Source organism: Cupressus sempervirens, chromosome 9, assembly GCF_028749045.1.
Source record: "Cupressus sempervirens isolate cs-2001-9-10 chromosome 9, ASM2874904v1, whole genome shotgun sequence".
NCBI lineage: Eukaryota > Viridiplantae > Streptophyta > Pinopsida > Cupressales > Cupressaceae > Cupressus > Cupressus sempervirens.
In genome coordinates, this window is record NC_143126.1 from 279,879,608 (window position 1) to 279,907,393 (window position 27,786).

General features: G+C 32.7%; 1 protein-coding gene across 1 annotated transcript in view; it reads right to left on the minus strand.

Moving 5' to 3' along the window:
- The window catches only part of LOC149538527 (uncharacterized), an 80,468-nt gene extending 71,729 nt beyond the window's left edge, over positions 1 to 8,739 (minus strand). Inside the window, exons 1-2 of the mRNA XM_089799849.1 lie at positions 7,662 to 8,739; positions 5,235 to 5,957 (exon numbers count right to left, since the gene is read on the minus strand). Coding sequence (XP_089655975.1) covers positions 5,235 to 5,957; positions 7,662 to 8,668 — 1,730 coding nt within the window. The 5' untranslated portion in view covers positions 8,669 to 8,739. The remainder of the gene's footprint in view (positions 1 to 5,234; positions 5,958 to 7,661) is intronic.
- Positions 8,740 to 27,786: the final 19,047 nt, after the last annotated feature.

A 27,786-nucleotide genomic window follows, 5' to 3' on the forward strand; every position in this document is an offset into this window, starting at 1 on the left:
GAGGTTTTTAGTAGGAGATAAACCCAAGTTATGCGATTTGATTTTACCACAAGCAGAATTTGCTTACAATAATTTTGTAAATAGGAGTACTGGTAGATCAACATTCCAAATTGTGTATTGGAGTAGTCCAAGGACTGCACCAGAGCTGAGGAGGATGGAGTAAGGGGAGAGGACAAGTGCTGAGGCAGAAGACTTTGTTGAACATGTCAAGAACCTACATGAGGAGGTGCGAGCACATATTACCAAGATGAACCTACAGTATAAGGCTAGGGCAGATCAAAAAAGGAGACACAAGGAGTTCCAAATTGGAGATCAAGTTATGGTATATTTGAGGAAGGAACAATTTCTAGTGGGTACCTACAACAAGATGAAGATGAAGAAATTTGGCCCCTACAAAATTTTGAAGAAACATGATTTAGGGAATGCATATGAGGTGAAGTTACTAGATGGGATTCACATTTCTGAGTTTCTCCGATTTTCAATATTCCAAACTTAACAGAATATCATGATGATGGTGCAGATGAGGAGTTGATGCTGGAGCCATGTCTAATTCCTACTTCTGCGAAGGAAGAGATTGAAGAAATTCTGGCTAGAGTACCAAAAACAGGCAGTATGAAGAATACCTGGTGAGGTGGAAAGGACGACCAATAGACGACTCAACTTGGATATCCGCAACGGAGGTTGCCCATTTGGGTTTTCCTCTACCAGCTATAAAGTGACAGGGTCACTTTTCAATCTACCCTAGGTGTCTGATGGAGGAGCATCTAATGGTGTAAGAGCAATCCTGTATCACCCAAAAATATGCTTAGTGTTAGTTTCTGTTTAAAGTGTTTTCATTTCTGGATACCCATTTGGGTCAAATAAAGATTCCAACTCTCATAACTCCACTATTGGTTTTTTGGGTTAAAATTTTTGAGCACCTCGAGATACATGCCAATGTAGAAAATAGGTATTTTGTAATTGAGTCATAATTATAATGAGTTAGAGGGAGTAAGTTGGAGGGATGATTATACTTGTAATTTAAAGAACTCTAGAAAAAGAATCAGGTCAAAAGGCTTTACGGTTTGAAAGTTATTGCATTTTTAAGTTGCCTAGAGACCTCCTAAGAGCACTTCAAAGCCAGATTTGAAGCAATAAATAGCCTCGTACAGGCCCGAAAAATGGGGGATGAACAAAGCTGGTCCATAAGGCTATAGAGCGCTTGGAGAGCTTTCCAAAAATGTAAACAGTTTGTCAATCGGAGTCCCGGAAAAAGTTGTGCCTCCTGGAAGTTAGACTACCATTTCTAGATCCATGTAATTTTACACCGACTTCTAACGTGTTTTCTAGAACCTTCTGTTTTGGCGGTGGATGCCAAATGGCATATTCTAAAATGTATTCTTAACCCTAAACCTAATTTGGTTTATTTAAGGACATTTCTGGCATTGTAAAGGCAGTTTTTGGTGGAGTTTGGGTGAAGGTATTGTGAGAAGTGTTCTCTCCAAAATCTGATAACATTGTAAGCCCATAGGGCATGTCGTGGAGTCTATTTTTGTTGTACTGAATGTAATAGCATATCACTTCTAATAATAATATTCCCTTTTTCCTATTGTGTTCATTTTTGTCTTGGGTTGTATCCTCATCACTTTGGAGTGAGGATTGGGAGACTCCCAGGGAGATTTCTTGGTACCCCTCTTTTTGGAGGAGTAGGTAGAGGACCAATCTGGAAAGAGTGGGTGGATGAGCGTAGGAAAGAATGGATAGTTGGAAAGGATAGTGGCTAATGCTGGCTAGCAGGATCACTATGCTTCGGGCTGTTATTTCGGCGATGCCAATATACTCTATGGCATGCTTTAGAATTCCCAAGAAAGAGGTTTTGTTGATTCAGCGATGCATGCAGAAGTTCTTATGGAATAGTTCACAGGAAGGCGATAAGATACCTCTGATGGCATGGTTACAGATGTGCCGACCAAAAGGTGGTGGAGGGGCGGGAGTAAGCGACTCGATGCTTTTCAATACAGCACTAGGGGTTAAACTTGTCTGGCAGATGTTCAATGTTGGAAATCAGCAATGGGTCAAGATCTTAAGAGCAAAATATTTGGATAATAGGGAGGGTGATCGCAGTTTGACTATTGCTAATCCCCTGCAAAAGGTTTGGCCATTTGGAACTTACTTCTCAGTTGCAGAGAGTTAATAACTAATCACTTAACTTAGAAGATCGGAAGTGGAGAGAAAGCAAACTTCTAGCATGATTCTTGGGATGGAGGCCAAAAGCTGGATAGTTTGGGAGTTCCTCAAAGGTTGATTGATACGATGCAGCAGCAATGGGGTGCCCGAGTTAAAGATTACATAGATGCTCAGCCAGCTGACATGGGTTGCCCAAGGAAGTGCAAAGACCCATCTCCTCTAGTGCTCAACAATGAGGATAAGGAACGAATGAAACAGATCTTGTTGGAACGGGAATTAGTTGCCTCTAATTCGGAGAATCAACTTATTTGGTGTGGCTCCAAGAGCAGTAATTATTCAATTAAGATTGGATATCAGCTATTGGAAGGGAATCACAATAAAGTGGATTGGGAGCGAAACCTATGTTGGGGTAGGGAATGTCTATCAAAAGTAGGAGCTTTTACATGGCTAGCAGGCAACAGTAAAATCCTAACAAGTGAGAGACTCAAGAGAATGGGCTTTCAAGGATTGCTTAGATGCCCTCAGTGCAAGGATGCAGAAGAAACTAATGATCACCTCTTGATTCACTAAAGTTTCTCCCAAGAAATGTGGACGATGGTCAGATCCAAACTGGGTTGGGCTTGTCCTTTGACGGAAACTTTAAAAGGATGGCTAGAAGCTTGGCCAGAGAAGAAGAAAGGACATGTTTTTGGAGCAGCTTGGAACGTAATTCCGTCAACAAGGCTGTGGGAGTTGTGGAAGGGAAGGAATAGGAGAATTTTTCAAAGAAAGGAAGAGAATGTTAGTCTATTTGGACAAAGGCTAGAGAGAACCCTAGCAGAAGTTATATCATCCGCAGCATCATCATTAAGCGAGCACAACCCATCCTTTACGAGTTTTGATGCATGTTTGCAAGCTAAGTTTCCAACTATTAAATTTCAGCCTGTTAATGGGCCTTCAAGGGTTAATCCTTGACAAAGGAAGGAAAGGATTTTTTGGCAACCACCAGAGGAAGAATGGATAAAAATAAATTTTCATGGGGCTGCCCAAGGAAATCCGGGCATTTCTAGATGCAGATGTATTGCACAAGATCATGAAGGCAACTCTGTAGCTTTTGTTGCTAAAAGACTAAGGGATGGGACCAACAACATCGCAGAATGTCAAGCAACAAAAGAGGCTATTATGTTAGGAGTCAAGCTGGATATTAGGCGAGTGCATTTGGAAGATTATCATCAATGGGATAAAGAAAGGCAAATTGGAGTCCTAGCATCTCGACAAGCACGTTAACCAGATTTAAATGCCTCTTGACGGAGTTTGAGGACTTCAGGATCTCCCATGTCTATAGGGAGGCAAATGTGGTGGCAGATAAATTGGCCAACCTAGGAGCCAATGCCCCTTTTGGGAACCAGAACGACATTTTTGAAGACTTTAGGCTTCTTAAATTTGATTGAGGATGGTGTGTTTAAAGTGACAATTATGTCCACCCGCCTCCTTTTGAAGGAGTGATTTACAATTATTAACCCTTGATATTAAGGACACTCATGCATAAGCAATACTCTAGGCGTGACAAAGGATCAGCACTCATCAAGATTTTGAAATGTGCGCTTCCAAATCTTCCATGGGAATGTTTTTAAGCAGAGAGGGGCCTCGTTTTTCGCAAGCATTTGAGCGGAGTTTTCAGAAATGGAGACTAACTTTGCATTTATGTCAAACAATCAAACACAGGCTTATGAAGGGAAAATTTCAGTGAGGTCATTGAAGAACATTTTCCTCATTGAAGACCAAGAATTCATGAGCAGCGTTATGGAGATTTTTGGCCCAGAGTATTTGGACTCCTACTGAAGAAGGAGGACCAATCTAAACATTGTTTCCCTCTTTGTCGCTTTGGCACTACTTGTCGCATTAACCAAAGAGGAGATTCAAAGGGTCGTCGCTATGTGTGTTGACCCGCAATGGCTTTTGGGAGTCGATGAGGTCATCAACAGGGCTGGGCTGGGGGAAGGGTTGGATATGGGGCAGGAACCTTGGAGGCAGATTGGAGGTGATGATTCATCTTTGCAACCTCTAGTTGTGTGGTCGTTTGCAACCCCCCGCAAGGTATGCATGCCAAAAGTGGTCGAAGGCTGGCGAAAAGTGGTCAAATTTCTGCAAGAAAAGATATGGGTTTTGGAGGAAGGGAAGCAAGGTTTCATGAAGACAACTCCAAGGAAGAGCGTACAACCACCTGGATAACCATTGAGATACCAGCTGGGCAAGGGAAGACGCAAGGCTGTTGGGGAGTCCATGCGAGTAGGGATGTGGGTTGACGTGTCTCTAACAGGGGAGGCAGAAATGAGTGGCTCTGGAAGGCAGCGACGCTCTGTGGAGGATGACCAATCCATATCGAACTTCACCAAGGGGGAAGCTGCAACCTGGTTTAAGGCTTGAAACGGCAGGGCCTCGCTCTGAATGTCTGGTGGCTCTACCAGTTTTTGTTTTTTCATAATGTAATGGGTTGGGAGTAGTATGAAGGTGTTAATGCCTTTTGTTATTAGTATGCATTAACTTTTGTTAACGGGGGTTATATGAGGACTGTTATGGTATCCTCTTTTCACTATGACACACTATTGTAAGAATCATCGTTTTAATTAATACAATAAAATATGTTACCTATCAAAAAAAAAACTAGCAATGGACCGGCAGCCACCTTCAATTTAGGATTCACATTATTGCATACCCTCTATATGAGTTTCATCTCTGCCTCCTAATAATATCATGGGGTAGCCACTTAGCTTAATTTTCTTATGTTTTTAGATTAAAGAAATGACCAATTTTTGAATATTTGAAGGGACAGAGGATTGAGGGGGGAAGAAGAAGAGGTGGCGAGCTGAAATAAATACAAAGATAAAAGCACACAATTATGCTTGCAGAAAACTACTAATTTCATGGTTTGCACATTCAGTTCCAACGTAGCTTCTCAAACATGAATATTGACTTTGAGAATAAAATCAATTTCAAACCAGAATCTTATTGGTTGAATTATTTCTTAACACCCAACAATTACATTGACATAAAAAGGAACAAAGAGGCTGAGGAAGAAATATAATTACCTCAGAACTGTAAATAAGTTCTCTACAGAAGTTCCATGAAATGCAAACGACGACTGACTTTCTGGACTGTCACAATTGTGAAATATGTCATCTTCTTCCACGGAATCATGAAGTACTGCTAACTGGTATAGTGAATTAGGAATTGGGAGTATGGCATCATGTTCAAGCAGGTGCAGCTTAACTCTACTAGTATATAAGATAAATCTTAGGATATCATATGGAAAGGATATCTTTTCTACAAAATATTGCTTCAAGAGCTGCTGATCACCACTATTGTTGTCTTTACCAAGAACTTCGAACCAAGATTCTTCCAACTTCAATCTTAGTTTGCATTCATCAGCACATTTTTTCATCTCAGCAGTAGGAGGAAATGTTTTTATAATATTCTGCAGAAATTCAATCTTCTCATTTCTAGTCAACACTTCCTTCTTACCATTATTATCAATCGGATATTCCAACCCACTTTGTAAAATATGTTCATTCCGCAAGTTTCTAATGTTAATATGCTCTTTATTGCCTGAAGCATCTCCAGAGATTTGAGGTTTGCCAAATATTCCTATTCCATCATTCTTGGGAAAAAAGGCTTGTAATGGCTCAAACGCATCTGCAGTGGACATCGATGCAGCCAGAAAAAGGGATATCTCAAAATCAACCAGCTCAGGTGAATTCTGAACTTCTTGTAGCACTGTTTTTCCAAGACCCAACTCTTGAAACTGATACAGACTGATAAGAGCATAAAGAAATAGATGTCAGCATTCCATCATCAGACTGGAAGCACTGCAGTTATTAAGGTAACAACTAAACAACTAACATAAAAGAAATATGAGTTCCCTAATATAAAAACAATATTCAACTACCATCAGGTGCAAATCAACCCCCATCTCAGTAGGAGAAAAACAATTAAATTCTATGAGATGAAATTTTTAAGAACTCCTTTTAGTTTTCAAGCTAGTGAGCTCAGCCATCAAATACTAGTACACACCTACTAGAACACCAGGTTCAGAGCTTGGATGCTTATGAATTCTCCTGTGTTTGGAGCCAGGCAATTTTGCTGACCTGGGAATCGCACATTATCGCAAAAGGATAAAGCCCAGTGTTCTCAGTATGCATAAATGTGAAAGGAATTTTTGTCCAATCTGAGTAGCCATGAGCATTAAGAAGTCTAGAATATAGATAACAGAAAATGAGTGTAAATCTTTAACACGTTGAAGATTTCTAGCCCAAGAAAGCAGGGCAATGGAGAATGTCAACTCAAAGTGTCAGTAGCCTTGAAATTCATGCAACATAGATTCAGTGATGAATTTGATTACAAGATAAAATGATCCACCAGGGTTCTCGCTTGGTTATATGTTTGGGTTACTGAAAGGCTGCAAAGGTTTTGGTGGAATACATTTAGAGACGCTATAGGGGTTGGTGCAAGTCTCTACAAAATTTGGCAGATACTCCATTCCATACCTTTGAATTTCAGGGTACAATCCCGTGGAAGAGGCTACTGCACTTATTTCAATTGCATGGGTATTTACATGGAATTTTGAAATTGAATATATTTACAGGAAAGTGATATCTGGAAAACAGAATTGAGCATTTACACTTGCATCAACCAGCTCTGCTGATTCAAAAAGCATTATGCCACTTTGCAATTTGTAGTAGCAATTTTTTTTAAGCGGTAGACTTAGGAACAAATCCCTGCAAAAACTGTAATGTAGAAACTGGTTCTGCAAATCAGATGGCTATCTGCAAATTGCTATTAAAAATCTAAGAAGAAGCTGCTCAAAAAATCATGCAGTCCACTCCATGGAACCACTGTACTCTAGGTGAAAGTGAATTGATAGATTTTGATTTTGTCATTTTCCTATCAAAGTTGAACAAGAGGTCAAAAACCAGGGGTACAAAATTTAACAAAAAGTGTGCTAGCTAATAATACCCTTGAGGGATTCTACAAGGGACTTTTAGAAACCAAATTAATTTCCCGCTTCCTGGTAACCTAAAAAAATGTCTTGACCTTTACGGTCACCTGTACTTGAGGGGCAGGTCTTTCAATCTACCCACAATAGGGTAGGAAAACCCTCTAGTAAGATCTAAGTTTTGATTTTTGTTTTTGGAGCTGATGACAGCTCTGAGTTCAACTACTTGCAGCCATTCGTTAATCATCTGAGCTAGAACCCTACCCACCGCGAAGGCTCTCCCAGCAGCCACCATAGATTGTCATCTGTAGTGAGTGCTCCCAAAGCTACCCAGGGATTTCTCTAAGCGCCCTATAAGATTGGGATATTCGCTGCCATGAAGAACATTCCCCTCCTGTGCACCTCAAAAGCCCAAATTCGTAACTTCTGCCTAACAGCAAAAGGGTTTGCCCTATCTAAATGGACGTTAAAATTTTGAACACAATTGAAATATGATATTCACAAGGGATTAAAAAGGATGTACCAAGAAAGACCATTACAAGTGCACAACCGAGAAGGAAAACCTGGCAGCTCTCTCTGGCAAATAACGCACCAGCTAGGCAACAAGCTAAGGCGCATCCCTACAAATATCAAAAGCTGAACAAACTGGTTCACAGATTCCTTCGCAGTCAATTTCTCAACGCTATCTCCAGTTGCAAAGAAAAGCATTATCAATTCAGGCACCAACACCTCGGGCCCATATAAGTTCCCCATATTATCTTCCTTCGCATTTCGGTCTTTATATGCTCCAAATGTTTTCTGGTTTTGGCATGAACAAGTCACCCTGAAAACTTCAGGCCTTATTTTATCCTTATTCCAAAACTCTTTGCCAAAATGAAGGTTAATTTTCATAGGATTTTCATAACTAAACCCTATGGCTTCGGCCCAGTGGAAGTACCCAATTATTCCAACTAGCTCCATTTGCAGCTGAACAGTACAAGAAGCTGGGTCTGCGCTAACATCACACCAGAAAAGAACTTGCTCTCCAGATTTCGGCTTTCCCTGCAAATTGAAATAATCCAAGCCAGCATTTTTTCGAGCTACTTCACAAATCGTTTGAGCTTCCTTTGCAAGCTCGTAAATAAACCCGCTTTCAATTACATGTTTCTCGTCCGAAACTCCAGCACGAAAATTATTGTCTTGAGAGGTTTTAAGCTTTTTATTGCAGGATTTGAAATTGGCGAAAGAGCTGGCAATGCGGTCAAGCACAGTGCCGAGACAATTGGGAGAAATCTTTACGCGCTCGAGCTTTTCGTTTAATAAAATCAGAGAAGCGTCGAAGTCGAAGTCCGATTCATCATCTAGACGGACCACCATGAAAACTTCGTCCGAGTTACTAATTTTTGTAGCTTGTGAGTGAAATGCAGAAGGTATTATGAGTTGTACGGGCTTGCCGTGGATGTGCATTTGCAGGCAATCGCGAGAAGTCTCACTAACCGTCAGAAAATCATTTAAATTGTTAGATAACCAGGCACTCACCAATTCCTCCATGGCTACATAAAAGGAAACACTCGTGTTTCGAACCTTGGGATCTTGCGACACAAATCAACAGGTTTGGTAGAATCAAAAGAGAGTAATTTATTTATAGTTCTCCAGGTAAGTAAAACAGATACGTTTTCCTGAATATCCCTGAACGGATTTGAATATTTGAATTATTTACATTGATTTGTCATCTAGATAAATTTTAGTTTTAGTCATCTAGATAAGTAATTTATATTGCCTAATTTATAGTGTTAGCCTAAATTAGGATTTGAATATTAAAATAATTTATATTATGTTATGATGTTAAAGATATGTCGATGGCGTTGAGTTTGAATTTGTTTCAATATAAAAAATGGTGATGCTAATGTTATCATAACGCTTGCACTTTTTTTAAGTTGTGAATTTTACCAACCTTTTAATACATGGAAATAATTCAAGGTTGTGAGTGACTTAAAAATGAAGTGAATCTCCACTGTAAATTTGTTCTTCTTAAGTACTTCACCTAAGCTAACACTTATTGTAGAGAAAAGTAAAAAAGAGAACATGTAAAATGAAACCTAACTCCTAAAAAATGGTTACACCAAATAATAATTTTTCTAGACCTCTAGCACAACTTACTTTGAGAACATAATATAACCAACTACTCAAACAAGGCATACACAACTTCATATCATATAATTTTGTATCAATTTTTCATAAACTAGGTTTAGTATTTGAAGGTAATTATTTAGAAGGAAAACTAACACAACCAAGACTTTGACTTCTACTAGTTAAACACGAGTATTGACCTACAAAAATTTCATATTCTTGCAATAAAGTATAGATAATAGCACATAAGTCAAAAGCAAAAAAGATTTACCACATGATTACATACAATATCTTAATATCCACAAAAAATAGTATTAAAAGAAGATAAAATGACTTCTTTTATTAATCAAATGTATTCTTCAAGTAGTTGCTTATAAATCTAAGCAATGAGTTACAAGGTTGTATTATTTTGCAAAAGAACTCCAAAAAGGTCACAATATGCATCAAGTTTAAATCAAGAAATAATTTCAATTATGATTTTTTTGCAATACTTATGCTTTCTAAAAAGAAATTGCATAAGGGCTCATAATCCCAATGGTGAATGTGAACAAAAAGCTTATTTTTTAGCCTCCTCCACAATTCTGAGATGGCATGTGCGAGAAGATAAAGTCCACCCACCTTATTTGCTTCCTAAAAGGTTTTAAAATTGCATTAAAAGGCCTCCAAACTTGGTCAAAACCACTCTTGAATCTCATCCACTTACAAATTGCAATCTCCTATAAACTTAGTCTTCATCATAAATTTTCAGCCTCATCCCTTTGAGAATTAAAGACACTTAACCAATTTTGCATGACTAAATACTATTTGCTAAGTAATTTGAATCATATTACTTACTCAATAATTTACATTAGTGAAAGGATACAAATATAATTTCACTAAAAATAACAACCTTTTTCTATATTTTTTACTATTTAAATAATATGAATAAAAATATTTTATAGTTATATCATTTATTGATATAATTTAGCATCCTAAATCAATGCAAAGAAATAGAAATACAAAAATTACTAAGCGTTGAAACCTGACACTTAACCAAAACTTATAAGTTAAATAATCACAAGGGTATTAGCCAAAGGAATTTTCAATAAAATGAAGGCTCAAAAATGCCACTTTCATGATTTATCTAGGGCTATAAAACCCTAAACTCAATACATTTATTTCATCTTTTTCTATGCTTGTAGCCTCCTATTAGAGTTTTTGGGGAGATCGTTATAAATTTGGTTGAGCATGTCATAGATTCTTGAGGTGTGGTGACATCAATGTTTTGTAATTAATGTCAACATATTATTTTTTGTTGAGGACAGTGATTTGTGTGGTGTTTAGTTTGGTAATTTGGATGGTTCAGTTATTCTATTAAAGATCTATTGTGGTGATTCATTTTGAAGGTTTTGAGATTTTTTAGTTGATGCTTGTCAACTTACAAAGGTTCATATGATTGCTTTTATGAGTTTTGGTTAAGTTGTTGGTTACTAGTATTACAAAGTTACAATGTGCAAAGGTTGAGTATTTGGTTTCATACGAGATGAATTTGATGATTTAGAGGTTTTGATGATTCAAAGGTTGTGATGATGGAATTAGCATTGTGTCCACAATTGCTATTATTCAAGATTCTAAGTTCAGCAAGCTATCCTTTCATATGACAGAGTTCAATAATACAATATTCTTGATGATTGGTGTTGAAGATGTCATGCCCAAAAATACAAGGCAAAAACACACCAAAACTTATTTATTTTTAAAGTGATAATAGGATTAAATGCAATATTTAAGTATTCAAACATAATTACTTAACTTCCTCAAACTCATGTATAATTACTAAATTTAAGTACCAATCAAATGTGAATTTTCTTAACATGTTTTAAACTTAAATTTCATAACTTAATATAAATCATCATTTTATCTAATTAATACTAATCAAATTAATACGATTTTGAACCATATGAATGCCACAAAAGGGTAGCACATCATTGAATCCATATTCTGATAAACACATGCATATAAATTGAATTGCAAGAAATATCATATGAAAGGATCATACTCCATTTTTTTATTTTCTTTCAATCATTTGATTCAAGGAATCCCTCGGGAAAGAACTAGGGAAGAAAACCCAAGATCGTAGTTGTATCCACAATAAGTTTAACAATCACATTTTTACAACAGGATCATTACCCCAAGGAGAAATCTCCCAACAGTTGAATTTAAATAACAACTATGAATTTCCTTCTTGGCTCCACAATAGGGAAACCACTATGAAGTCTGCAACACATTAAGGTGATCATGGAGAGAACGAAAACTGACTAGGAGACAACCAATCATAACATGAAGACAATTTCAAACATTCACTCCCATCCAGGTTTGCACAATAGGTTTGTCATTAAACCAAACTAGGGAGAAGGTGAATTTTTCCAGATAGGAGATGTCGGTCACAACACCATAACATATGCCCTTTCGGGGCTAAAATCTCAAGAACTTTTGTTCTTCCATAGATGCCCTTTCAACGTTGATATCACAAGGACTTTCGTTCTTTCACTTCTCAAATTCTAAAACTCAAAACATCATTTGTGCTAACGAGTAGGGGCCCATAACACCCTACTCTTTTCCTCTCCTCACAATGAGGAGAGACTCTACACTGTTGGAGTCCAATTAAAGCCCTCCTCTCGAACATGGCTACTGTTGCCCTATCCAAGGGTGAGTAATGCTAATACAACCCATACAATCCCTTCAAAAATCAAATGTAAAATACCAAGAAAAAACATTTTAAGAAAACCCATTTCAATCCCTCCCAAACATATTCAACAAACACATGAACATACAAATGCAAACAAAATGACTTAAGCATGAAACATAGTGTAAACAACATGAGTTGAGGGATTCCTACCTTCAAAATAAGGTTATGACAACTGAACAATTTGAGATGAGCTTCCCTTCCTTCTCCTTCTCCTTCAATCTTGAATTGCTCTCTAAAACTAGAGGTTGGGTGAACACTCTTCCTCCCTCAAATTTGCCTCTAAATAGGATATTAACTCAACCACCTCCAAAATGCAATAACTCTCCCACTTGCCTAAAGGTTCTAGAGTCTTCTAACTCAACTTGTCATAAGGCTGACCTCAAGGTGGAGTTTAACTTATCCAACTCATGGTGAAACATTCAATTTTCGCAGTAAAGCAAAATTGGAATATTTGAGTGACCATAAAAGTCAACAAAAGGGGCTAGAGGGGTGGAAAATGCCCCCAACCCATACCCATACCCCTTAGGTACTTAGTTTTTTGATTTTTGATCTCTAGGACTAATTAGGGACCTAACAAAATCTTAAAAAAATTTGGACTTCCTAACAACTCTCAGAAATGCAAATTAATCACTAATCTTGATTAGGGTAATTAATCTCAATTACTAACTGATTAGCAAAAAGGTAACTAGCCTAGTCCAACTTAGATATTTAGGTTACTTGGTTAACCCTAACTATCAAGCTGAAATGCATATACGAGTCACGAGTGTCAAGTGACACTATAAAATCACTGTTACAAAATATTAACACTTAATGATTATAGAATGATACATTCATTCAACTCACGATACAAATAAAATATGAACAACGGGGTCTGGATCTTTTATTAGACTCAACCCTAGTTTCCACACATGCTACATAGGATTGAATTATGTTTCTCCATTATATTTCTCGGCTAATAGATCCTGCACACTCATTTTACACATCAGTAGCTCGAGAAAATCACATGCATATATTTAAAACTTATTTGGATAGTCACATAAATCAAAACATGAATATTTCATATAATTAACTATTTAATTCATTTCTACTCACATTTAATCATTAGAAATCACATAATCAATATAACATAACTTATTCATTAATTCATATTAAAGTAGTAGAATAATCATTGTTAGGCATACATATACCTAACATCATAAACATCACCAATTAAGGAATACTGAACTATCTAAAAGCATAAAACCTAATTATTGAGGTACAAAAATCAATACCCTCATCATCAGGTGAAAATGCCTTGTATCATCATCAGTAAAATTTTAATGTTTAAACAGTCGAGACAATGTAATAGCTCTCAAATCACTGAGTATCAATGTATCATTTGATCTCAATTTTCATTAGGACATCTAAAACATACAACATTACTTCATATCCATCCAACTCTCATATACAAATTTAAAAGAGAAATTCATATTTAATAAGTACATGTAAGGAGGGACCTTACATCCTCCCCCACTAGCTTTTAACTTCCTCCTGGAAGTCGCACAACTAAAATGTTCGTCTTCTGCTAGACCTTGTCTAGACTTATGCCCAAATTTACTCTTGTAAAAATAATGATCAATAGTTCATAGACATACTCAAGGGCGATAACATATATACCTAATTATTCTTACTAAAAGTGAAGTTCAATCCATAGCTCTGAAATGGTTACATTTTCTAGGGTCAAATACTCCTTAAAACATATTGGGCACATATAAACAACATTCAAATCTAGTATAACATACTTATAAAGTCTCTAATAACAATAATATTATAGATATTCCATATTCTACACACCCACTCATCGGGGTAACATCTGTACGAGACTCCCTCAAATGAGGTTTTCATATTAAGCAACCTTGGCTTTTTATTAAGGTTAAACACTTTTACTTTAGAGTTTCCACGATGTACTGATTCATATATAGGCCACAAAACAAGTCCATCACTACACATGCACGTTTTGCATCTAAAAATCCATTAGGTTAACTCACAACCTTATCTAGTTGTATGCTTGGGTGCCATTTCATTACTCATAACAGTCAACGAATATTCACTGGTCCTATTCTCGAAGTCCTAGGAGAGGGTGGGGCACGAATAATATTACTAATAACCCCATACCCTAGTGTTATACATCCACTTAATTGTCAGGAATCCCTCTGGTAGGCCCATCATATGTCACTTTGCCAACAAAATTTAAAAGGAAGTGCCTCAAAATTTAAATTCAACATCAAAGATGAAACATCCAACACAAAATTCTGAAACAAAAGAAATAAATAATGGCCACAATAGAAAAAATTTAATGAAGTAAAAACATAACCTAGAGGCAAATAGAATCATCAATAATACAATTTGGCTAAATAGCCCCACATCACATTGCTAGCAAAAAGGAAAAAATATCAAAATACCAACATCTAAAATCAGACAAATAAAGAAATAAATCCAATTACTCACAAAATTTAAATTATTAATATAATGTGGTCGTACTAGGGTCACTGAGGAATTGAGGAATCTTAGGTCTTCCAATTACATTGAAGGGATCTTGAATTAATTTTAGATGGTAGTCTAATGACCATGTCGCTCAACCTATGATTGATCCCACATATTAAGGACGTAGCTCACTTTATCAACATCGCCCTACAACTAGGGTTTTACCATACTAAGGGGCTTGGCTTAATCCAAACTCACTCAAAAGTGCAAATGCAAGGGTAGTAATATAAGTCCCCTTCAATCCTCTTATTGTTACATTGGTTTCTTTTCGAAGAATCTTAACACGTGGGGACATTAGTATCAGTAGAGTTGTACTCTGAGTTGCAGTTACAATATAAAATATCTTATCCTTAATTCACTAAAATTTATATAATAGGGCTCCTATCCATAATCTTTCTTAGGTCAAAATTTACCACAATATACCAGCTAAAGTTGTGTTATCATTCTCACCAAAATTGGTATGACCTTGTATGTATGTATGTATATATATATATATATATGTGTGTGTGTGTGTGTGTGTGTGTGTGTGTGTGTGTGTAGTATATATATATATATATATATATATATATATATATATATATATATATATATATCTGTGTGTGTGTGTGTGTGTGTGTGTGTGTGTGTGTGTGTGTGTGTGTGGGCTAACTGAAAATTTCTCTTTTTGAACTGAAGAGAGTTTTGTTAAGATATTTAATTTAATAAAATGAGATATGCTCTCATAATTACTTTTTTTATTTAATTAAGTAATCTTTAATTAATTAGAGACACTTTTCTTATTTAATTAAATAACTTCATTTAATTAATTAGGAATGGCTTCTCATTTAATTAAATATCTTTGTTTAATTAATTAGAAGTAAGTACTCCATTTAATTAAATAATTTTGTTTAATTATTTCAAAAAAAAATTTGAAACTAGTCAACTCAAGTCAACCGTGGTTAAATCTGGTCAACCTTTGGTCAAATTTGATCTTTGCGTATGTGAATATGAGCAAATGCAAATATGAATTCCAGCAGCAATTTGATGCAAATTCTCATTCAACTTTTAAAAATGAAGAGATGAGGGTCTCTTAAATAGACTTTCCTGGAATTCATCAATGGTTGAGATCGATTTCAATCAGCGGTCAGGATTAAAGGTGAAGTTCAGTCATAAAGGGAGATTTATAAATTAAAGGGAGTTAATAGATTTAATTTGAGTAAAATAAGGAGTTAACTGATTCAATTTGAGTAGAAAAAAGAGTTAACTGATTTAACTCATTTTTGATCAATAGTGAACTGAAAATTGCCCTTTTTGAACTGAAAAGAGATTTTGTTGAGATATTTAATTTAATAAAATGAGATAAGCTCTCATAATTACTTTTTCTATTTAATTAAGTAATCTTTAATTAATTAGAGACACTTTTCTTATTTAAGTAAATAACTTCATTTAATTAATTAGGAATGGCTTTTCATTTAATTAAATAACTTTGTTTAATTAATTAGAAGTAAGTACTCCATTTAATTAAATAATTTCGTTTAATTATTTCAAAATTCTTTTCGAAACTAGTCAACTCAAGTCAACCGTGGTTAAATCTGGTCAACTTTTGGTCAAATTTGATCTTTGCGTATGTGAATATGAGAAAATGTGAGTATGAATTCCAGCAACAATTCGATGCAAATTATCATTCAACCTTTCAAAATGAAGAGATGAGGGTCTCTTAAATAGACTTTTTTTGAATTCGTCAACGGTTGAGATCGATTTCAATCAACGGTCAAGATTAAAGGTGAAGTTCAGTCATAAAGGAAGATTTTCAAATTAAAGGGAGTTAATAGATTTAATTTGAGTAAAATAAGGAGTTAACTGATTCAATTAGAGAAGAAAAAGGAGTTAACTGATTTCACTCATTTTTGATCAATAGTGAACTAAAAATGTTCCTTTTTGAACTGAAGAGAGGTTTTGTTGAGATATTTAATTTGATAAAATGAGATATGCTCTCATAATTACTTTTTCTATTTAATTAAATAATCTTTAATTAATTAGAGACACTTTTCTTATTTAATTAAATAACTTCATTTAATTAATTAGGAAGGGCTTCTCATTTAATTAAATAACTTTGTTTAATTATTTAGAAGTAAGTACTCCATTTAATTAAATAATTTTATTTAATTATTTAAAAAAAAAAATTCGAAAGTAGTCAACTCATGTCAACTGTGGTTAAATCTGGTCACCTTCTGGTCAAACTTGATCTTTGTGTATGTGAATATGAACAAATGTGAGTATGAATTCCAGCAACAATTCGATGCAAATTCTCATTCGACTTTTCAAAATGAAGAGATGAGGGTCTCTTAAATAGACTTTCCTAGAATTCATCAACGGTTGAGATCGATTTCAATCAACGGTCAGGATTAAAGGTGAAGTTTAGCCATAAAGGGAGATTTCCAAATTAAAGGGAATTAACATATTTAATTTGAGTAAAATAAAGAGTTAACTGATTCAATTTAAGTAGAAAAAGGAGTTAACTGATTTAACTCATTTTTTATCAATAGTGAACTAGAAATTTCCCTTTTTGAACTGAAGAGAGATTTTTTTGAGATATTTAATTTAATAAAATGAGATATGCTCTCATAATTACTTTTTCTATTTAATTAAGTAATCTTTAATTAATTAGAGACACTTTTCTTATTTAATTAAATAACTTCATTTAATTAATTAGGAATGGCTTCTCATTTAATTAAATAACTTTGTTTAATTAATTAGAAGTAAGTACTCCATTTAATTAAATAATTTTGTTTAATTATTTCAAAATTCTTTTCGAAACTAGTCAACTCATGTCAACCGTGGTTAAATCTAGTCAACTTTTGGTGAAACTTGATATTTGCGTATGTGAATATGAGCAAATATGAATATGAATTCCAGCAACAATTCGATGCAAATTCTCATTCAACTTTTAAAAATGAAGAGATGAGGGTCTCTTAAATAAACTTTCCTAGAATTCATCAACGGTTGAGATCGATTTCAATCAGTGGTCAGGATTAATGGTGAAGTTCGGTCATAAAGGGAGATTTATAAATTAAAGGGAGTTAACAGATTTAATTTGAGTAAAATAAGGAGTTAACTGCTTCAATTTGAGTAGAAAAAGGAGTTAACTGATTTAACTCATTTTTCATCAATAGTGAACTGAAAATTGCCCTTTTTGAATTGAAGAGAGATTTTGTTGAGATATTTAATTTAATAAAATGAGATAAGCTCTCATAATTACTTTTTCTATTTAATTAAGTAATCTTTTAATAATTAGAGACACTTTTCTTATTTAAGTAAATAACTTCATTTAATTAATTAGGAATGGCTTCTCATTTAATTAAATAACTTTGTTTAATTAATTAGAAGTAAGTACTCCATTTAATTAAATAATTTTGTTTAATTATTTCAAAATTCTTTTCGAAACTATTCAACTCAATTCAACCGTGGTTAAATCTGGTCAACTTTTGGTCAAACTTGATCTTTGCGTATGTGAATATGAGCAAATGTGAATATGAATTCCAGCAACAATTCGATGCAAATTCTCATTCAACCTTTCAAAATGAAGAGATGAGGGTCTCTTAAATAGACTTTCTTAGAATTCATCAACGGTTGAGATCGATTTCAATTAGCGGTCAGGATTAAAGGTGAAGTTCAGTCATAAAGGGAGATTTCAAAATTAAAGGGAGTTAACAGATTTAATTTGAATAAAATAAGGAGTTAACTGATTCAATTTGAGTAGAAAAAAGAATTAACTGATTTAACTCATTTTTTATCAGTAGTGAACTGGAAATTTCCCTTTTTGAACTGAAGAGAGATTTTGTTGAGATATTTAATTTAATAAAATGAGATATGCTCTCATAATTACTTTTTCTATTTAATTAAGTAATCTTTAATTAATTAGAGACACATTTCTTATTTAAGTAAATAACTTCATTTAATTAATTAGGAATGACTTCTCATTTGATTAAATAACTTTGTTTAATTAATTAGAAGTGTAATGCCCTGCCAAGGGATTCAAAGAATTTTACTAAGTTTGTCAAAAAAAAAAAAAAATTTAACATGAAAGATAAAACCATTCATAACATTTGCGAAAGCAATAACAACAAGTCGAATAAAAGTAAACATAACATACATAACAAGTTACATTCTTTAAAGATCCCTTAATGTTGAATCACATCTAAATTAACTATTCATCTAACATCTCATCCTTATGAAATAACAATGATACATCTAATGTACTTAAACAATATACAAGTGTCCTTTTGTAATTATATTTTAGTTTAGCTCAATCATCCACTATACATATCACAAGGTATGAAAAAGCTTAAAAGAATAAATTTTCATGTAAATATAGTACATCATCATCTAATATTAATCCATGATGCAATTAAAGTAAATGAAACCACATATCATACATGATACATCATCATCATAAAGATATAAACATCCATCACAAAAGATAACTATATATCACAAACATAAATAACTAAGTGCACGGTTCCTCCCAACTACTAATAGCATCATTAGACCATCGTGGATCCTAGCCATCCCTCCGTGCATAACATTCTAAAGCACCAAAAAGATCATCGATATTAACATAGTAGGAATGTCACTCCTAAAACATCCTACTAACATGCAAAGTAAAGCATAATAAATCATCAACTAACATATGCAAAGTAAAGCAAATCATCAATATAAGAAACATACTAGTAAATACATCCATCATAAAGTATATTATTTATCATAATGCTCCAAGAACATAATGAAGAATAAATACCAACCAAGGATACTCCAGCCACGGTGTCTCAGATGGATCTCAAATGATAAGAGTAAAAATACACTACCACCCGACCGCGTGGAACCTAAGTGGTCCACTCCCACCGTGCTAAGGAGATAATCTCAAGTCTCAAACAGGATATCAATTCACGAAGCACAAATCTCTATAAGTCCAAGAATCCTAAAAGTATACTAACTCAAAGGTTTCATCACACAAAACCAACATCTAATTCCCAGAGGCACACAAAGACATGTAGGAAACCTACTATGCAAGCGAGAAAGTGTCATCACATTTATCACGTACAAGTTACCCTGTCAGTTAGCTAAACTCCATAGGTCCATACTGATCTCATGCGGCAACTAGTATCCTCTCATACTGACGAGGCATACTATGGAATGCACGGTCGCAACCATGCATTCTCACTACTTCCATCCTAGCCTGTACAAGCACTCAAGGCATGAGAGAGAACATCAAAAATTATCTTTTTAGGTTCATTTAATCCCCATTTAGTGTGTGAATGTTATCACTTATTAACCAAACTTACAATGAGTTACCTTGGTAGCCACTTAGGGCCCCAACCCCCATTGCAAGCCACTTTCCGACACTACAAGTAGATTACCTACCCTAAGCTCATGGAATCATAAATCTCAAAATTATAAAAGATAATCCATAATAAAATCATCAAATATGCATAAAAGCATCAAATATCCATAATAAGAATCATCAAATCTCCAAGATAAGAATCATCAAATCTCCATGAGCATCTGAAAAAGCATCCATAGAAAATCATGACCACATTAGTTCTCTATTGGCAACTGAAGGCATCACTGATAATCATAAGTATCAATTGGTTCTCAATAACCAAAATATATCTCAAGATAAATGATTCTCAACGAGCAACCAAGAATATCTCAAAATCATACTGATCGAAGACTCCAAAATGGTTGAGTCAAACATGTCACAACATGACATCATCAAGAAATAAATCCACATTTTAGTCCCATCATGGCAACTAGAAAGTAATCCAAGGATAACTGATCGATGACTCAAAAATATGGTTAGCTCAAGTGTCTCAGATACATATACATCTCAGCTTCATGCATGAAGACTGATGAACAATAACAATCAGTAAATACAAACATCTCATAGAGCATACAATCACATAACCATGGTTGGGCTTATAAAGATCGAGACCAAATAAGATCAACATACCATCACATCTCATAACCTCCGAGCCCCTGGTAACAACTTAGGACTGGTCAACACTAGTCAACCCAAAATCCAAAACAAGAAGCATATAGAATACACGATGCAAACACATGTTTTGGTTTACTAAATTCACATAGTTGAATAATGTGTGGGGGTTTCCAGTTTTCTGTTTGCAAGTATACTTCAAGTGTTTTAAGTTTCATCATTTGACCTACAAGTCAACCCAATTGTTCCCCGATAGCATTACCCTTCCATTATTAAGAATTACATTCTAAGAATAACTTAAGGATAAATATTCACTAAACTGATCATCATTGACCTTAATTAAATTGTCCTTTATATTTAACCATGATCCATATTCTAATTGACTATATTCGTCATCTTTCAAAGAATACCAACATTTCCTTAACAAATTCATATTATTATTAATCTTTTCAAATAAGACTCTATCGCACAACTTAATTATTAATATCATAGTTATAATATCAACTCAATGAATATTAATTGATTAAAAATCAATTATAATCCAACTCCAAAAATTATTATCTTTTACCAAACTTCAATCAATAAATAATCTCAACTAAATTAACTCTAATCAAATTTGTTGATATCTATTTAAACCATTATTTATTAATAGTTTGCTAGTTTTTAAAAACATTAATAAATAATAAACTCCTCAAATTATACATACTCGATCTATAGAATCCTTTCATAAACTCATTAGTTAATATTTGGCTAACTCTTAACTCCATTAAGGTATTCAAACGTATTAACCAATAACATAATAATTCAGTCTTAATCAACATAATATAAATTATCATCTTACAATTTAAAATCAACTATTAGACTCCATTTTTATTTGTTCTAATAATGTTTTGTCTATATAAACGTTGTTTGAAAGAGATCCCTATCACAAACCAATAAGACTCATTGTAGATTTTAACATGAATAATTTCCAAATTCTTAACATTATCATCTTTATTAAACAACTCCAAAATTGTTTAATATATATTAAATAGTATTCAATATACATTATAAAAAGTTCACTATATAAACTATATTAAAATATCTTTTCTTTTAATTTTCTCTCATCCATTTACTTAGATCGACTAGTAATTAATTACACTTCTTTTATTATTAATTAATCTTAATTAAATTTGATTTATTTAAATTAGATAATAAGCCATATAAAACTAATGCATATTAATAAGATTCTAATAAGGGAAGATTTCAATAATATCTTAATTCATTCGATGCTTTGATATATTATTATTGTGAAGTTTAAGCATAAAGAACTTTTGATTATGGGAAATTGAGAAATATCTATTTTTGAATAAAAAAAGTCTCAGTACGACGGCCATATCTCCCTAATGAACCGTCAGATCGGGCTGAAATTGAAATATGTTGGAGAGGGCCAAGTTGCGCCAATTCTGACTGGAGCGATCAAATAAATTTGATCCCGATAAAAAGTTATGAATAACTGAGTTCGGGTCTATCCAAGGGGCAGCGACAGGACAATCTGTGATGAATTAAGAATTTTCTCTTAAAATATAACTGTTCTCTAAATTTACCCATTCATCCATCTAATAGGTTTGTCCATACGCATCTGAAAATATAACTTGATAGAAAGATTACATCTAATCATACGCATTTTCAACTTAGAATTTCTATTTTAATTTCAAATCTTGTCTATCTAATTTCACAATATAAATTCGAACCCAAACTCGATTAAGATCTAATTATTTCTCCTTAATTGGATCTAGAATTTTTCAATTGTTTTCTTCTCATCCAAATAAAATATCTAGATTCCAATTTCAAATACAGAGAGTATTCAGATACATAAAACAGATATGATGAAGACAGGAAGAGAAAGAGTGCAAAGGGAATATGAGAATATCACTAGTGCACCTGGACACTGATGCTAATTTGTCATGCCTCAAAAGTCTATAGAAAATCCCTTCCTTCTCCATCATTCATAATTCTTCCAAGAATCCAAGCCGATCGAATCCTTCAAGTGATTAGAAGAGTTAGAAGAAGCATAGAAGCAAGTAAAAAATATATGAGCATATGAATCTTCTCCCATGTATATAAGCTTTGAAGTTTCTATTTTATTTTTAGCTTGTAGCTCGAGGCTTTTATTAAGCTTGTAGCTTCCATTAAGCTTTTCATTTAAGCTTCTATGAATGCCTGAATATCAAGAGCTCTCAAAAAATCTTTGGATTGCTTTTTGAAACCGCTGAAAGGTGTCACCAACTAAGCATGGGTCTTTTCCAATTCTTTTTGATGAGTCATAGAGTTGTAGACACCTTGTGCTTAATTGATGCACTACCCCTGTGTTGTTGACATATGTTAATTCTCATGCAAGCTTATAACTCCAATTTACTTTTTAAATAATCTCTATTTAAATTTTATAACTTTCATTTTAATTTTTATAACTTTTATTATTATTATTATTTTATTTATTACTTTATTATTATTTTATAATTATTATTAATTTTAATTTCTAATTTTTTTTTATTTAATTTTTTTTTTCAATAATTCACATTTAATTAATTACAATCAAAATATCAAAGATCATGATATTTTATTAATTTTTTCAAATAAATAATTTATTAATTAAATCTATTTATTAAGACTTAATTAATGGAAAATTCACCATAGACCTCCAAGATAAAGTATGAAAACCCATCATAGAACAAATCATACAAAATAAATTTAAAGGGTTAAAAATCACGAAATATGTCATCCGACACATTCGATGGGTATTCAACTTAGATACTTGTCCTAATTTTCCAATTAGGACAAATGACTCAAAGGGTTGGGATTTGAACTTGAGAATTTATCTCCCCTCTCTTATCATTGAGATAATGTGATAAGGTACGCTTATCCTGGTAATTCAGAGAAGTCGATACCCGATACCTGTAACCTGCATAAAAACCATGCATGTACAAACACAATATATACTAAACTAAATAGACAATGGTAGGAAGTGGTGCATCGTGTAGATCTCGACTACAAGGTGACTACGACTCCTTTTCTTAATGAAATTAGACACGTCATATAAAAGAAAACATGCAAGGCAAACACACACACCATACACATGCAAGTATGGGGTAAGTATCCATAAGAAATCACATATGATAATAAATCATCTTACTAATCATCATTAATAATTGAAAGCAATGTAATAATCATCATCAATAATTGTGAACACTACAAATAATCATCATACATACATGAAATGTAGAGTCTAAATAATCGCATCACATAATAAACTGAATCCATAGCACAATATCTGATAATCTCAAAAGAATGCTGCTAACCAACAACATAAAACTAGCTCTAAAAGAGTTCAACAATGATAACAAAATGCGAACTAAGGGCAGGCACTACAAGAAGTAAGTACTCCATTTAATTAAATAATTTCGTTTAATTATTTCAAAATTCTTTCAGAAACTAGTCAACTCAAGTCAATTGTGGTTAAATCTAGGCAACTTTTAGTCAAACTTGATCTTTGCATATGTCAATATGAGCAAATGTGAGTATGAATTCTAGCAACAATTCAATGCAAATTCTCATTCAACCTTTCAATATGAAGAGATGAGGGTCTCTTAAATAGACTTTCCTGGAATTCATCAACAGTTGAGATCGATTTCAATCAACAGTCAGGATTAAAAGTGAAGTTCAGTCATTAAGGGAGATTTCCAAATTAAAGGGAGTTAAAAGATTTAATTTGAGTAAAATAAGAAGTTAACTAATTCAATTTGAGTAGAAAAAGAAGTTAACTAATTTAACTCATTTTTGATCAATAGTGAACTAGAAATTTTCCTTTCTGAACTGAAGAGAGATTTTGTTGAGATATTTAATTTAATAAAATGAAATATGCCCTCATAATTACTTTTTCTATTTAATTAAGTAATCTTTAATTAATTAGAGACACTTTTCTTATTTAATTAAATAACTTCATTTAATTAATTAGGAACGACTTCTCATTTAATTAAATAACTTTGTTTAATTAATTAGAAGTAAGTACTCCATTTAATTAAATAATTTTATTTAATTATTTCAATTTTTTTTGAAACTAGTCAACTTAAGTCAACCGTGGTTAAATCTAGTCAACTTTTGGTCAAACTTGATCTTTGTGTATGTGAAAATGAGCAAATGTGAGTATGAATTCCAGCAACAATTCGATGCAAACTCTCATTCAACCTTTCAAAATGAAGAGATGAGGGTCTCTTAAATAGACTTTTCTGAAATTCATCAACAGTTGAGATTGATTTCAATCAGCAGTCAAGATTAAAGGTGAAGTTCAGTCATAAAGGGAGATTTTCAAATTAAAGGGAGTTAACAGATTTAATTTGAGTAAAATAAGGAGTTCACTGATTCAATTTGAGTAGAAAAAGGAGTTAACAGATTTAACTCATTTTAGATCAATAGTGAACTGAAATTTTTTCTTTTTGAACTGAAGAGAGATTTTGTTGAGATATTTAATTTAATAAAATGAGATATGCTCTCATAATTACTTTTTCTATTTAATTAAGTAATCTTTAATTAATTAGAGACACTTTTATTATTTAATTAAATAACTTCATTTAAATAATTAGGAATGACTTCTCATTTAATTAAATAACTTTGTTTAATTAATTAGAAGTAAGTACTTTATTTAATTAAATAATTTTGTTTAATTATTTCAAAATTCTTTTCGAAACTAGTCAACTTAAGTCAATTATGATTAAATTTGGTCAACTTTTGGTCAAACTTGATTTTTGCGTATGTGAAAATGAGCAAATGTGAGTATGAATTCTAGCAACAATTCAATGCAAATTCTCATTCAACCTTTCAAAATAAAGAGATGAGGGTCTCTTAAATAGACTTTCCTAGAATTCATCAACGGTTGAGATCGATTTCAATCAGCGGTCAGGATTAAAGGTGAAGTTCAGTCATAAAGAGAGATTTTCAAATTAAAGGGAGTTAACATATTTAATTTGAGTAAAATAAGGAGTTAACTGATTCAATTTGAGTAGAAAAAGGAGTTAACTGATTTAACTCATTTTTTATCAATAGTGAACTGGAAATTTCCCTTTTTGAACTGAAGAGAGATTTTGTTGAGATATTTTAGTTAATAAAATGAGATATGCTCTCATAATTACTTTTTCTATTTAATTAAGTAATCTTTAATTAATTAGAGACACTTTTCTTATTTAATTAAATAACTTCATTTAATTAATTAGGAATGGCTTCTCATTCAATTAAATAAATTTGTTTAACTAATTAGAAGTAAGTACTCCATTTAATTAAATAATTTCATTTAATTATTTCAAAATTCTTTTCGAAACTAGTCAACTCAACTCAACCGTGGTTAAATTTGGTCGACTTTTGGTCAAACTTGATCTTTGTGTATGTGAATATAAGCAAATGTGGGTATGAATTTCAGCAACAATTCGATGCAAATTCTCATTCAACCTTCCAAAACGAAGAGATGAGGGTCTCTTAAATAGACTTTCCTAGAATTCATCAACGGTTGAGATCGATTTCAATTAGCGGTCAGGATTAAAGGTGAAGTTCAGTTATAGAGGGAGATTTCCAAATTAAAGGGAGTTAACAGATTTAATTTGAGTAAAATAAGGAGTTAAATGATTCAATTTGAGTAGAAAAATGAGTTAACTGATTTAACTCATTTTTTATCAATAGTGAACTGAAAATTTTCCTTTTTGAACTGAAGAGAGATTTTGTTGAGATATTTAATTTAATAAAATGAGATATGCTCTCATAATTATTTTTGCTATTTAATTAAGTAATCTTTAATTAATTAGAGACACTTTTCTTATTTAATTAAATAACTCTATTTAATTAATTAGGAATGGCTTCTCATTTAATTAAATAACTTTGTTTAATTAATTAGAAGTAAGTACTCTATTTAATTAAATAATTTCATTTAATTATTTCAAAATTCTTTTTGAAATTAGTCAACTCAAGTCAACCGTGGTTAAATCTAGTCAACTTTTGATCAAACTTGATCTTTGCATATGTGAAAATGAGCAAATGTGAGTATGAATTCCAGCAACAATTCGATGCAAATTCTCATTCAACCTTTCAAAATGAAGAGATGAGGGTCTCTTAAATAGACTTTCTTTGAATTCATCAACGGTTGAGATCGATTTCAATCAGCGATCAGGATTAAAGATGAAGTTCAGTCATAAAGGAAGATTTCTAAATTAAAGGGAGTTAACATATTTAATTTGAGCCAAATAAAGAGTTAATTGATTCAATTTGAGTAGAAAATGGAGTTAACTGATTTAAATCATTTTTTATCAATAGTGAACTAGAAATTTTTCTTTTTGAACTGAAGACAGATTTTGTTCAGATATTTAATTTAATAAAATGAGATATGCTCTCATAATTACTTTTTCTATTTAATTAAGTAATCTTTAAATAATTAGAGACACTTTTCTTATTTAATTAAATAACTTTATTTAATTAATTAGGAATGGCTTCTCATTTAATTAAATAACTTTTTTAATTAATTAGAAGTAAGTACTCTGTTTAATTAAATAATTTCGTTTAATTATTTTAAATTTTTTTTGATACTAGTCAACTCAAGTCAACTGTGGTTAAATCTGGTCAACTTTTGGTCAAACTTGATATTTGCGTATGTGAATATGAGCAAATGTGAATATGAATTTCAGCAACAATTCGATGCAAATTCTCATTCAACCTTTCATAATGAAGAGATGAGGGTCTCTTAAATAGACTTTCTTGGAATTCATCAACGGTTGAGATCGATTTCAATCAGCGGTCAGGATTAAAGGTGAAGTTCAGTCATAAAGGGAGATTTCTAAATTAAAGGGAGTTAATAGATTTAATTTGAGTAAAATAAAGAGTTAACTGATTCAATTTGAGAAGAAAAAGGAGTTAACTGATTTGACTCATTTTTTATCAATAGTGAATTGGAAATTTCCCTTTTTGAATTGAAGAGAGATTTTGTTGAGATATTTAATTTAATAAAATGAGATATGCTCTCATAATTACTTTTTCTATTTAATTAAGTAATCTTTAATTAATTAGAGACACTTTTCTTATTTAATTAAATAACTTCATTTAATTAATTAGGAATGACTTCTCATTTAATTAAATAACTTTGTTTAATTAATTAGAAGTAAGTACTCTATTTAATTAAATAATTTCGTTTAATTGTTTCAAAATTCTTTTCGAAACTAGTCAACTCAAGTCAACCGTGGTTAAATCTAGTCAACTTTTGGACAAACTTGATATTTGTGTATGTGAATATGAGCAAATGTGAGTATG